We start from the raw sequence: 13,113 nt of genomic DNA, 5'->3' as shown, positions 1-13,113 counted from the left end.
GTTTACATGTTAGAGGGAGTGGGGTATAGTGACACAGTAACAGAGGGATTGAGGTCCTGCTCAGTGAGTTTACATGTTAGAGGGAGTGGGGTATAGTGACACAGTAACAGAGGGGTTGAGACCCTGCTCAGTGAGTTTACATGTTAGAGGGAGTGGGGTATAGTGACACAGTAACAGAGGGATTGAGGGCCCTGCTCAGTGAGTTTACATGTTAGAGGGAGTGGGGTATAGTGACACAGTAACAGAGGGGTTGAGACCCTGCTCAGTGAGTTTACATGTTAGAGGGAGTGGGGTATAGTGACACAGTAACAGAGGGATTGAGGGCCCTGCTCACTGAGTTCACATGTTAGAGGGAGTGGGGTATAGTGACAGTAACAGAGGGATTGAGGGTCCTGCTCAGTGAGTTTACATGTTGGAGGGAGTGGGGTATAGTGACAGTAACAGAGGGATTGAGGGCCCTGCTCACTGAGTTCACATGTTAGAGGGAGTGGGGTATAGTGACAGTAACAGAGGGATTGAGGGTCCTGCTCAGTGAGTTTACATGTTGGAGGGAGTGGGGTATAGTGACAGTAACAGAGGGATTGAGGGCCCTGCTCAGTGAGTTTACATGTTAGAGGGAGTGGGGTATAGTGACACAGTAACAGAGGGATTGAGGGCCCTGCTCAGTGAGTTTACATGTTAGAGGGAGTGGGGTATAGTGACACAGTAACAGAGGGATTGAGGGCCTGCTCAGTGAGTTTACATGTTAGAGGGAGTGGGGTATAGTGACACAGTAACAGAGGGATTGAGGCCCTGCTCAGTGAGTTTACATGTTAGAGGGAGTGGGGTATAGTGACAGTAACAGAGGGATTGAGGGCCCTGCTCAGTGAGTTTACATGTTAGAGGGAGTGGGGTATAGTGACCGTAACAGAGGGATTGAGGCCCTGCTCAGTGAGTTTACATGTTAGAGGGAGTGGGGTATAGTGACACAGTAACAGAGGGATTGAGGGCCCTGCTCAGTGAGTTTACATGTTAGAGGGAGTGGGGCATAGTGCAACAAAAAGGTAAGGGTAGGGTAGAAAAGGAGGTTGCTAGGCTAGTGTTCATTGAGGGCTTAGTGTTGTTTTGATGACAGTTCCAGGAGAGGAATCGGGGTGCGGGGAGGGAAAGCTGTTTAATTGACATGCTTTCCTAAAGAAGTTTTGAAGGAGTAGAGATTGGGTGAGAGTCTAACAGAGGGGAAGGGTGTTCCATAGGAACCGTGCAGATGGGACATATTTGTGTATTAGCGAGGATAAGTAGGTTGGAGCAGCATTATGTAGAAATTTGTAAGCAAGTATCAGGATCTTAAATGGAGTCCGATATCTTTCGGAAAGCCAATGTAGGGACTAACAGAGAGGGAGGCGTGGGCGGACAGGAAGATGCGCCTCGCCGCTGCATTCATTATAGACTGTAATGGGGCAAGTTGGGAACACGTAAGACCACTGAGAAACGGATTACAGTAGTCAAGGCAAGAGAGGACAGTGGCATGGACAAGCGCCTTTGCCATAGGAGTCGTTAAATAGGGTAGGATGCAAGCAATGTTTTTGAGATTGAAGTGGCAGGTTTTGGGGATTGTTTGGATGAGGGGTGAAGGAGAGGTCAAAGTCAAAGAGAACACCTAAGTAGCGAGCCTGCGAGGTACAGCTGATGGTAGCGCCGTTTACTTGGAGGGAAACTGACAAGGGAGTAGCAACACTTGAGGGATGGAAGACTAGAAGTTCTGTTTTGGACAGGTTCAGTTTAAATGAGCAGCCATCCAATTGGAAATAGAGAGGCAGTCAGAGACACAAGTCAAGAGGGACGGGGAGAGATCAGGGGAGGACAGATAAATTTGAATGTCAACCGCATAGAAATGATACTGGAAGCCGAAGATGCTGATAAATTAGAATAAGAAACCAAGGACAGACCTTTGGATGACACCAACAGAGATTGGGGAGAAGAGGCAGTCAGAGAAAGAAACATTGAAAGAGTACTCAGAGAGGTAGGAAGAGCACCAGGAGAGAGTGAAAACGGAGGCCCGTTACAGGTTGCTAATAGCTCCATATACCATGGTGGCTTCATAGAGTTGTTTAGGTTGAAAACGCTCCAATTGAGGTCAACCTTTTAAATTACTATATAGCCATCTCCAGGGTGCCTGCTCCACGTCTCTAGTGTTCGCCAGGCTACATATGACTGCTACAAGTTGGCAGCAACATGGTATGTATGGGCCATCAGCAACACTGAATGTATAAAAAATGTTTACACCCCCATCTCCTGCCACGGACAACAAATAAAAATGAAAAATTCCGACCACCACAGTAAAAATAGGTTTTATTAGTAATTTTATATTTAGTTAAAAACATAAAAGCAAGATTACAATTAAGAAATACAGTACATCTCATTGCGGGAGGATGAACCAGCCAGTGCTTTAATATGACAGTGGAACATTACATGCTGTCACGGCCCAGGCTGCTCAGTCACCGGCTCTAATAGAAGCCTGCTCGTGGACAACATGGTGGAGTGTTGGAGACTTTGGGGTGTTGGACTTGAAATTAATCAATTCAGAGCAGCTTAAAACAAATCTGAGGAAATAACTCAAAAAACACTTCATTCTTTTCCAGTGTCCTGTGTAAAACATGAAACAAAGCCATAAATAGATCAAACATGTAAAATAATCTGACTGGTTCTAAATAATCTGGGCGTATGGGAGGACAGTCTGGTAGTTTCTCATTTGCATTTAGCCTACAGAATATGCAGACCTTCCAATAACATGGTTCTCTCCTAGTTCACATGAGGTGATGCCTCAGCTACCCTGGACAGTGCATTAATCTAACAAAGCTTGATTTACATCGGAGAACAGTCCACAATTCCAAGAACCCAAGCAATCGGCTTGACCTTTAACTGGAGTAGGAGAACACAACGTTCTTACATTTATATGCGACACCTACCTCTATGCATTGGCCTCAATTAGTTGGTGAGTTTCTGGTCTTAGAGATTCATCCATTTTCTCCTTCTCTGCTTCCTCCTCCTGCAACTGTCAAAGGAAACCACTTCATGTTGGAGCCCATGTAACCCCACACAACCTGTGTCAACCGCCGCCCCTCAATCCACAGATCCTCTTCCCAGTGCCACCTGCAGCCTCCATCTCTCCCCCACCCAGAATGCAATAGTCAAACTCACTCTCTCCCACGCTGAATGCAATAGTCAAACTCACTCTCTCCCACCCTGAATGCAATAGTCAAACTCACTCTCTCCCACCCTGAATGCAATAGTCAAACTCACTCTCTCCCACCCTGAATGCAATAGTCAAACTCACTCTCTCCCACCCTGAATGCAATAGTCAAACTCACTCTCTCCCACCCAGAATGCAATAGTCAAACTCACTCTCTCCCACCCAGAATGCAATAATCAAACTCACTCTCCCCCACCCTGAATGCAATAGTCAAACTCACTCTCTCCCACCCAGAATGCAATAGTCAAACTCACTCTCTCCCACCCAGAATGCAATAGTCAAACTCACTCTCTCCCACCCTGAATGCAATAGTCAAACTCACTCTCTCCCACCCTGAATGCAATAGTCAAACTCACTCTCTCCCACCCTGAATGCAATAGTCAAACTCACTCTCTCCCACCCTGAATGCAATAGTCAAACTCACTCTCTCCCACCCTGAATGCAATAGTCAAACTCACTCTCTCCCACCCAGAATGCAATAGTCAAACTCACTCTCTCCCACCCTGAATGCAATAATCAAACTCACTCTCTCCCACCCAGAATGCAATAGTCAAACTCACTCTCTCCCACCCAGAATGCAATAGTCAAACTCACTCTCTCCCACCCAGAATGCAATAGTCAAACTCACTCTCTCCCACCCTGAATCCAATAGTCAAACTCACTCTCCCACCCTGAATGCAATAGTCAAAACACTCTCACACTGAACAGAGCAGCCAAGATAATATGTTGCATTGACTTTGGGTAAGATGCTAAACTGCATTAATACACACCCTCTGTCTAAGGTAAGTCTCTCCACATGGGCCAATGCCACGCAGGATAAATGCCACCACACAGCAGCGCACAGATAGTGCTGTCTCCACAGCTGAAAGGAACATGGAAGGAAACCACAAAGCTAGCGTAGTGTCCTGCAAAGAAAATAAATCATGTTAAATCAGTGTAAATCATCCTCTGGGTTTAACAGATATAGCATCCGCTCATTCCCGATCTCAACAACCCCGATACCTGGCCAATTCAATCCCAACAACCCAGATACTTGGCCAATTCAATCTCAACAACCCCGATACTTGGCCAATTCAATCTCAACAACCCAGATACTTGGCCAATTCAATCTCAACAACCCAGATACCGCGCTAATTCAATCTCAACAACACCCAATACCTTGCTAATTCAATCCAAACCCTGATACTGCGCTAATTCAATCAAAACCACCATACCTGGCCTCCAAACCCAGATACCGTGCTAATTCAATCCAAACCTCCATACCTGGCCTCCAAACCCAGATACCGTGCTAATTCAATCCAAACCTCCATACCCGACATCCAAACCTCACTAACTAAATCCATACTTTAGACTCCACAGAATAGAATGTCCATTTGTACCTACAGTGGAAAAAAAATATCCCCCATTATCTCCTTCTACCATGTAGAAGCAGAGGACAAGAAGAGGATCTACATGTAAAATTCCCAACTTTCAGATTAAATAATTTTCCTCAAATATCTGAGCATAATCTATTTTTTGTTAAATAAAATAAAATGAATTTTTTAAACTTACATTTAATCTTTGCTATTCGGCTAGTTTATATCACTGTAACCGGTTTCCTCTACCTTGTGGCAGTTTTTCTGTGTACCGTTAGCTCCAATCTCCCACCAATATCTCCCTATGGTACTCACATATATTCGAGTTGTATCAAAAGGGCACTCGTTGCTCATAACGACAGAGTGTGTTTCTGCAGGCAGAATAGTGGAATTGCAGCCAGATATCAAGTTCTTCCCTCCATTGGCAATGGTGAGGGAGATGGAGAGGATTAAACCCAGGAAACAGGCAGCAGAGAGCAGGGAATTCAGCAGGGAGAGAACCAGGAGAGCCCAATGCTGCACGGAACAAAAACATGAGACAGACAAGGAGAACGGGGAGAGCCCAATGCTGCACAGAACAAAAACATGAGAGACAGACAAGGAGAACGGGGAGAGACAGACAAGGAGAACGGGGAGAGACAGACAAGGAGAACGGGGAGAGACAGACAAGGAGAACGGGGAGAGACAGACAAGGAGAACGGGGAGAGACAGACAAGGAGAACGGGGAGAGCCCAATGCTGCATGGAACAAAAACATGAGAGACAGACAAGGAGAACGGGGAGAGACAGACAAGGAGAACACAGAGAGAGACACAAGGAGAACACACACAGAGAACGGGGAGAGACAGACAAGGAGAACACACACAGAGAACGGGGAGAGACAGACAAGGAGAACACACACACAGAGAGAACGGGGAAAGACAGACAAGGAGAACACACACAGAGAGAACGGGGAGAGAGACAAGGAGAACACACACACACACACACACAGAACGGGGAGAGAGACAAGGAGAACACATAGGTTTTTTCTTCTTATTGATTAGGAGGAAAGAAATAAGATCACAGTGATAAATTATAATTATAGCACAAATAATGTACAAGAGATAAACATAGGTGAGGATATAAAAATAGATTATATATTAGCTAAAGCGTATTAAGAAAGTGGTCACTGGTTAAAGCTTTTATGGAATTCGGCATAAAAATGGTATTGAAGGGTTGAACATTTTCTCGTGTTAACATTTTTTATAAGATATATACCTGTCTGCTTTAGTTTGCGGCTTAATCCAGCTGTAGGTTCGTAAGAACTTAGAAGCGTGTCCTTCTTCCTCGACTTGGTCAGGAGAGTTAGGTCACACTTATTTAAAGGGTAGGTGTTGTGGGATGCCCGTCAATATATACACAATTCTACAAACTCTCAGGAAATTAAAAATAACTTCTCAACTGCAGTTCAAAATAAATTTGAGAAAATGTTAAATAGAATAAAGCAGCTAGAACTAAAAGAATCAAAAACTTGGGCTACCTTAAAATGAAATTCTACCATAGTAGGAATAGGGCGGACAAAATCCCAACAAAAACTCAAAATGATATTAAGAGAAAGTGTCTTTGATTAGAGTAAAAAATCAAGTCTATATGACACCAAAAGAAATAGCAGATGCATTATTCGACTTTTATAAACATCTGTATAAACCTTCCCACAAAAACCTCAAGAGGGAATTAAAAATTACCTTAAAATAACATTACCCAAATTTCCATAAAAAATAAATAATTTTTTTTTAAAAAGAATAGATTAACGTCATCAATAAAAAGACTAGAAGTAGAGAGGAATTTAAAAATGAATGCAAAATAAAATGCCAGCTCTAGACGGCTTAAGCTATTTTTTTTTTTTTTTTTTTTTTTAATATAAAAACAACATTTCTGATTTAGTTAAAATCTACGAGATTGTGATGGGGGCCTTTTCTACAGAAATGTTAAAAGCAAATATTCTACTAATCTTAAAACAAGGAAAGGACTCATCAGAATTAACTAGTTATCGCCCAATCTCATTAATCGATGTAGACACAAAAGTTATTTTCCTCAGTTTTAGCTGAACGCTTGAAAGATATTTTGCTTACCATGATCCATCAAGATCAGGTTGATTATGTTCCAGGCAGGTCATGGTGCATTAATATTAGACATATACTCAATATTTTGGACTCGGCAGAGCAAAGCGGCACTGCTCCTTACCCTGTCAGACGCAGAGAAAGCGTTTGACAGGGTGGTAGAAGAGTACATGCTTGCAACACTACAGGCCTATGGTCTGAACGACTGGATGCTGGCATCAATAAAATCCCTTTATACAGCTCCGGCTGCAACATTAGTGGGCATAAACTATAGTTCAGACTGGTTGAAATTAAAAAAACAGAACCAGGCAAAGCTGTCCACTGTCCCCAATACTATTTATAATGTCCATTGAACCATTCGCTACAAAAATAAAGAGATAAAAGAGATACAGACAATAAAGAGATAAAAGGTTATCCAATTAAAAGTAACGAGTCAAAAATTTGCCTTTATGAAGAAGTTTTTATTTTCCTGACTGACCAGATATATCATAAAAAAAAAATTATAAAAAAAAAATTTAATAGAAGAAATAGATATGTTTACTCATGTTTCTGGTTACAAATTATATATGGACAAAAAAAAAAAAAAAAAAAACTGTTGCCCAATTTTTAAATATGGATAAAAATGAAAAAGAGAATTGGCAGTAGCTATAACTTTGATTTCTCTAAAAGAAAATTTTAGGTCAGTTAGAATTATAATTCCTAAATACATAAAAAGGATAGCCAAGCGCAATATTTTAAATACCATAAGATCTATGAATAAGATTTTAAAGGAGTGGAGTGATAAGGACGTTTCATGGTATGGACGAATTAACATTATAAAACCTTATGTCTTACCCAAGTGTATCTACTTAGTCAGGATGCTGTCCTTAAGTTCCCCAGCTCCTTGGTTTAAACAAGTACAAAGAAGATTTAGACATTTTGTATGGAAAGGTAAAATTGCATGCATCAGTTCTAGCATATTGTCAAAAGATATTAAGAATGGAGGTTTAAAGGGACACTATTGTCACAACTTTAGCTTAATGAAGCAGTTTTGGTGTATAGAACATGCCCCAGCAGCCTCACTGCTCAATCCTCTGCCATTTAGGAGTTAAATCCCTTTGTTTATGAACCCTAGTCACACCTCCCTGCATGTGACTTGCACAGCCTTCCATAAACACTTCCTGTAAAGAGAGCCCTATTTAGGCTTTCTTTATTGCAAGTTCTGTTTAATTAAGATTTTCTTATCCTGTGCTATGTAAATAGCTTGCTAGACCCTGCAAGAGCCTCCTGTATGTGATTAAAGTTCAATTTAGAGATTGAGATACAATTATTTAAGGTAAGTTACATCTGTTTGAAAGTGAAACCAGTTTTGTTTTTTCATGCAGGCTCTGTCAATCATAGCCAGGGGAGGTGTGGCTAGGGCTGCATAAACAGAAACAAAGTGATTTAACTCCTAAATGACAGTGAATTGAGCAGTGAAATTGCAGGGGAATGATCTATACACTAAAACTGCTTTATTTAGCTAAAGTAATTTAGGTGACTATAGTGTTCCTTTAAAGATCAGTATTATGAGGCCAGTTTAAAAATGAAGATTGGTATTATTTGGAGGAGGCAAAGAATGCCGATTGTAAGACCGTATCCACATTTATTTTGAAGAAAAAAAAAATCTGCAGATAGGTAAAGATAGTTGTATGATTCATAGTTCAATAATACCATTATGGTACAAGTTTAAAAAAGAAAGAACGCTAATCTAGCAAATAAAGTCCCAAGATCCAGCAACATTCAAGTAACAAAACAAAACCTGGAAAATGTATATTTGGAAAACTGGAAGAGAGCAGGTATTGAACGTGTAGACCAAATTGTAGAAAATACCATTAAAAAAAAAAAAAAGTTTGAAGACTGTAACGGATCCCCAATACTCCAACTGAGTACTTCCCCAAATCCCAAGTGAAACCGTGATCAGAGCTCTTAGCTACCCAAACATCAGCAGAGACTTGATTAAGGGTACAACAGGAATATCTTTAATGGGACAAAGTACAATTTATAAAAACATGGCCCTGGAACACTCCCACAGCACGACTGTGCATAAAGAATAAAAATACCCCAAAACATAGCAAAGACAAAATAACCCCACACACAATACATCCTCAAATAGCTCCTGGTCCCATCTATGATCCCTGTAAATAGCGGAGCTATCGGATGTACAGAGCCCAAGATATCGTTGTATAAAGTCTGGGCTTGAGGCTCTGTACATGCCCGTAAATAGTTCCACAGAATCATTTGGTTTAGGCCGGTAGATTCAAACTTTACGCCTAAACCACGCAGCGACCAATCAGCACTCAGTGAGGGGTTTCAAGCTAAGCCCTTGAACTCGCACTGGCCTATCAGGAGAAAGGGCGCAAACCAGTTTGACCAATCAGCGCCCTATTATAGGGACCCCCATAAATGTCATATCCCCAATAGCCTGGATCTGAGCGCCCAAGTTATCCAAATAGCACTCAGATCCCATGAACACAGATGAATCGTCACCGGGGTTGACTGGATGTTTGTAGAGTCGAGTGTCCGAATTTAAGTTTCAGACACTCGACGACCAGGTCCCGCTGCCTCTTTTCATGCGACAAGCTGGCCGCCATTTTCTCCAGAACGTGTTGTTCAGCCACACAGTGAGATCACCAATTCCTGCGGTTTTCTTGAACTTCATGAGCCAGGGGGGTGTTCGGTAGATTTATCTACCGAACCAAGAAAAATAACGAATGGGAACCAAATTAGGTAGTTTTCTTTACAGGCTGGAACAGCGAGTGTAACAGGGATGGGGACACAGTTTGTGACAAAACACAGACATTGTTTGCCTCCAAAAGAAATGTTTAATTACATTAGAGTAAAACGTTTTTTTGAAGGACTGAGTATTAATTAAAAACAACATCTTTATGCATAAAGAATAACAGATGTGTAAAATGTATTCAATTACTAAAAGCGAAAGAAATAGAAATGCAACTATCTGGGGAAAAGTTCTCAACTTTAATATTGACAATCAGGAATGGAACCTAGAATATTCTAATTTTACTAAACACATTCACGATCTCACAATCTGCACAGAAATGCACTTTCATTTTGTCCCAACCAGGTTGGCTAGATTATTTTCTGATGGAAATAAAAAAATGCGAGGATTAGACAGGTTTGATTTTATGTAAAAGGTTTAAAAACATACCAAAGATACCCCAGAGATAGCCTTGTTAAATATGAACTTGTCAGGATAGTGGGGATCCTAAACAGAGTGTAAGAAAGTAGTAACGTAGCGGACCTTAGGATGGCCGGGTTGATGTTACGAAAACAGAGAATAAACAGGACGAGCCGAAGTCAGGGAAGACGAGGGTACACAAGCAGAGATAAAAAGGATAACAGATAGGAGAATAGTCAAGCAAGCCAAAGTCAAAAAACAGAAAATACAAATATAACTAAGAAGATCCACAACAGGGCAAGGAACCTATCTCATGAAATCCTTTTTATACTGTGGCTGTCTCTGGTTAGGATGATAGCCATGCCCCAAAAAATGTAATTTCTCTGACGTTTTGGTGATCAAGGACGTCATTAGCGTTGCTTTGTCGACGCCCCTTTTTCGCTATCGCGGCGATGCTAAAATGACAGGAGGCAGTGGGAGAATGCCTGGACGGGTCTCCAGAACTTTGCAAGCGGACTTCAGTGTGAGGCACATCCTGTGTCCACACAAAAGGTACCCTGACAGAACTTGACCGAATGCCCAAAAAAGCAGGCCTATATAATAACGCCTATATCTTTCTGCTGCTTTTGACACTGTTGAATGCCGTAAACAGCTGAACCGGAACCATATGAATGCTGTAAACAGCCGAATAGGAAAAAACATACGAATAGGTTTACACTCCTAGCAGTCAAACTGGAACAGCATACAATAAATCCCCCCAAGAACGAGACAAGGCTCCGTGTTGAGGGTCAAAACAGGAACAGACAGAGCTGTGGGTTTATTGTTCTTACACACACATTAGTACCACCCACAGGGTTTTGGAAAACAACCAATGAACACGTACAATACACTCAGACACTCCCACACAAAATCCTCCCCTCTGCCTGTGATACAATTACCTTACACAATGGGAAATGTAATTATCACAAGGAGAGAAATACAGTTTTTCCACATTATTCATAACTTAAAAAGTATACATCACATTCACATATTTTCAGAATCAGCATGCTCCAAATACAAACATTCGTCAAAATCATACACATTGGTCCAGTGGTTCAAAAGATAGATCGTAGTCCTTTGTGACCAAATGAAGCATGGCATTTCTGCCCAAAACCAGTTCCACAGAGTCTTCTATCCTGGAGATAGTTGGATTACTTCCCAATTATCTCCAAGGGCAGAGGCAAAACTCCATTGAACACATGGCAGCAAAAGACAATAAAATACATAAAAATATATAGCTGTGCAGCCATTGCATAAAACAGGTACATTCAACATATCCCCAGACAGCTCAGATCTGAGCACACATTATTACTGAATGGCGCTCAGATCACACACATTCAGTTCAATTACCATGGAGCCAAAGTCTTTCATTATACGAATGGGCTCCATGGCATAGCTATCTGGGGTATCACCGCTCAAACAGGGCAAGCACCGAATGACCTGGCTTTCGTGTCTTTGCAGGGGAAAATCAAGCTTTTTAACATGGGGCCATAGTCCAGAGGCAACAGGTGGGCAACCAGGCTCCTCCAATGCAATGTGGCGAGATTGGTCTCGTCACAAACAGCTTCTTCTCATTCTCCATAATCTCCGTCTTCAGGATACTGCTCTCTCTCCTGGTGCTCCTCCTACCTCTCCCAGCACTTTTTAAGTATTTCTTTCTCTGGCTCTGCCTTTTTTCCCCAACCCCTCTCTGTTGGTGTCCCCCAAGATTCTGTCCTTGGTCCCCTACTGTTCTATATCTATACCACCTCCCTTGACTTCTGTTACCATTTCTATGCAGATTACACGCAAATATACCTGTCCACTCCTGATCTCTCTGCCCATCTTGACTGCCTCTCTGCGATTTCCAACTGAATGGCTGCTCACTTACTTAAACTCGACCTGTCCAAAACAAAACTCCTGGTCTTTCCTCTCTCAAGTGTTACTATTCCAGTGTCTGCCTCCCTCCAAGTCAACGGCGCTACCATCACATCTACATCGCAGGCTCGCTGCCTGGATGTTCTCTTTGACTCCAACCTCTCCTTCACCCCTCATGTCCACTCAATTACCAAATCCTGTCGCTTCCATCTCAAAAACATAGCGTGCATCCGCCCCTATTTAACACTAGATGCGGCTAAGGTGCTGGTCCATGCTGTTGTTCTCGCTCGCCTTGACTACTGCAATACCCTTCTCAGTGGTCTTACGTGTTCCCAGATTGCACCACTGCAATCAATAATTACCGCGGTGGCGAGACTCATTTTCCTGTCCTCTCGCACCTCCCACGCCTCCCCGCTCTGTCAGTCCCTGCATTGGCTCCCAGTTAGATATAGGGCTCAATTTAAAATTCTGGTGCTTTCTTACAAATGCCTACATAATGCTGCTCCAACCTACCTATCCTCCCTAATACACAAGTATGTCCCGTCGAGGCCCCTACGCTCTGCCAAAGACCTACGTATATTCTCTGTCCGTACTCCCACCTCTAATGCTCGCCTCCAAGATTTCTCCAGGGTTGCACCTCTTCTGTGGAACTCCCTTCCCTCCTCCGTAAGAATTTCACCCAGTCTCCACTTATTCAAAATATCATTGAAAACCTACTTCTTCAAGAAAGCATATACATTAAACAGTTAGCAGGTTTTTATCACCCCCCTCCCCCACATGACTCCTCTCCTGCAACTGTCACAAATTACCTACTAATCCCTCAGTGAATACTTTTCTAATAACCTACTTCGTACCCCTACTTTTACCCTTTGTGTCACTATACCCCACTCCCTCTAGAATGTAAGCTCATTGAGCAGGGCCCTCCACCTCTCTGTTCCTGTACATCCAGTTGTCTGGTTACAATTACATGTCTGTTAGTCCACCCATTGTACAGCACTACGGAATCTGATGGCCCTATAAAAAATAATGTGCGCAGCAGTTAAGATCTTAATTGCATGAGGCTGGAAACAGAAGCATTAGTTTTTCAAGATCAGCCTTCTTGAATCGACTCCTTTGGCAGTTAAAGATGGAAATAGGTAGAAAAACAAGACATCATCTGTCATTATGCTCTTGAATTAGCTCACATCTTCTTAAACTTGAATTTTTTATTGAAGTTTTTGTACCCAGCTTGGCAGCCAATTTTATGTTCATTTATGGCTGTCTAATTAAAGTAATGTGATTTTCTTTGCATTGTATATTTATACTGGAAGACATTTTGTGTTAAGACAAATTAGAAGTGTATACCGCCTGTCACCCTCAGAACAGAGGTGACTCC

At 42.1% G+C, this 13,113-nt stretch overlaps 1 protein-coding gene across 1 annotated transcript in view; it reads right to left on the bottom strand.

Moving 5' to 3' along the window:
• Window positions 1-2,314: 2,314 nt before the first annotated feature.
• KRTCAP3 (keratinocyte associated protein 3) overlaps window positions 2,315-13,113 on the bottom strand; it is a 29,075-nt gene continuing 18,276 nt past the window's right edge. The window contains exons 4-7 of the mRNA XM_063441853.1: window positions 4,903-5,103; window positions 4,003-4,137; window positions 2,949-3,034; window positions 2,315-2,625 (exon numbers count right to left, since the gene is read on the bottom strand). Of these exons, the coding sequence (XP_063297923.1) occupies window positions 2,951-3,034; window positions 4,003-4,137; window positions 4,903-5,103 (420 nt within the window). The 3' untranslated portion in view covers window positions 2,315-2,625; window positions 2,949-2,950. The remainder of the gene's footprint in view (window positions 2,626-2,948; window positions 3,035-4,002; window positions 4,138-4,902; window positions 5,104-13,113) is intronic.

The sequence above is a fragment of the Pelobates fuscus genome, chromosome 2 (genome assembly GCF_036172605.1).
Source record: "Pelobates fuscus isolate aPelFus1 chromosome 2, aPelFus1.pri, whole genome shotgun sequence".
Classification (NCBI taxonomy): Eukaryota; Metazoa; Chordata; class Amphibia; order Anura; family Pelobatidae; genus Pelobates; species Pelobates fuscus.
The sequence above is the reverse complement of the archived record's forward strand: the minus strand, read 5'-3'. Positions and strand labels throughout refer to the sequence as shown.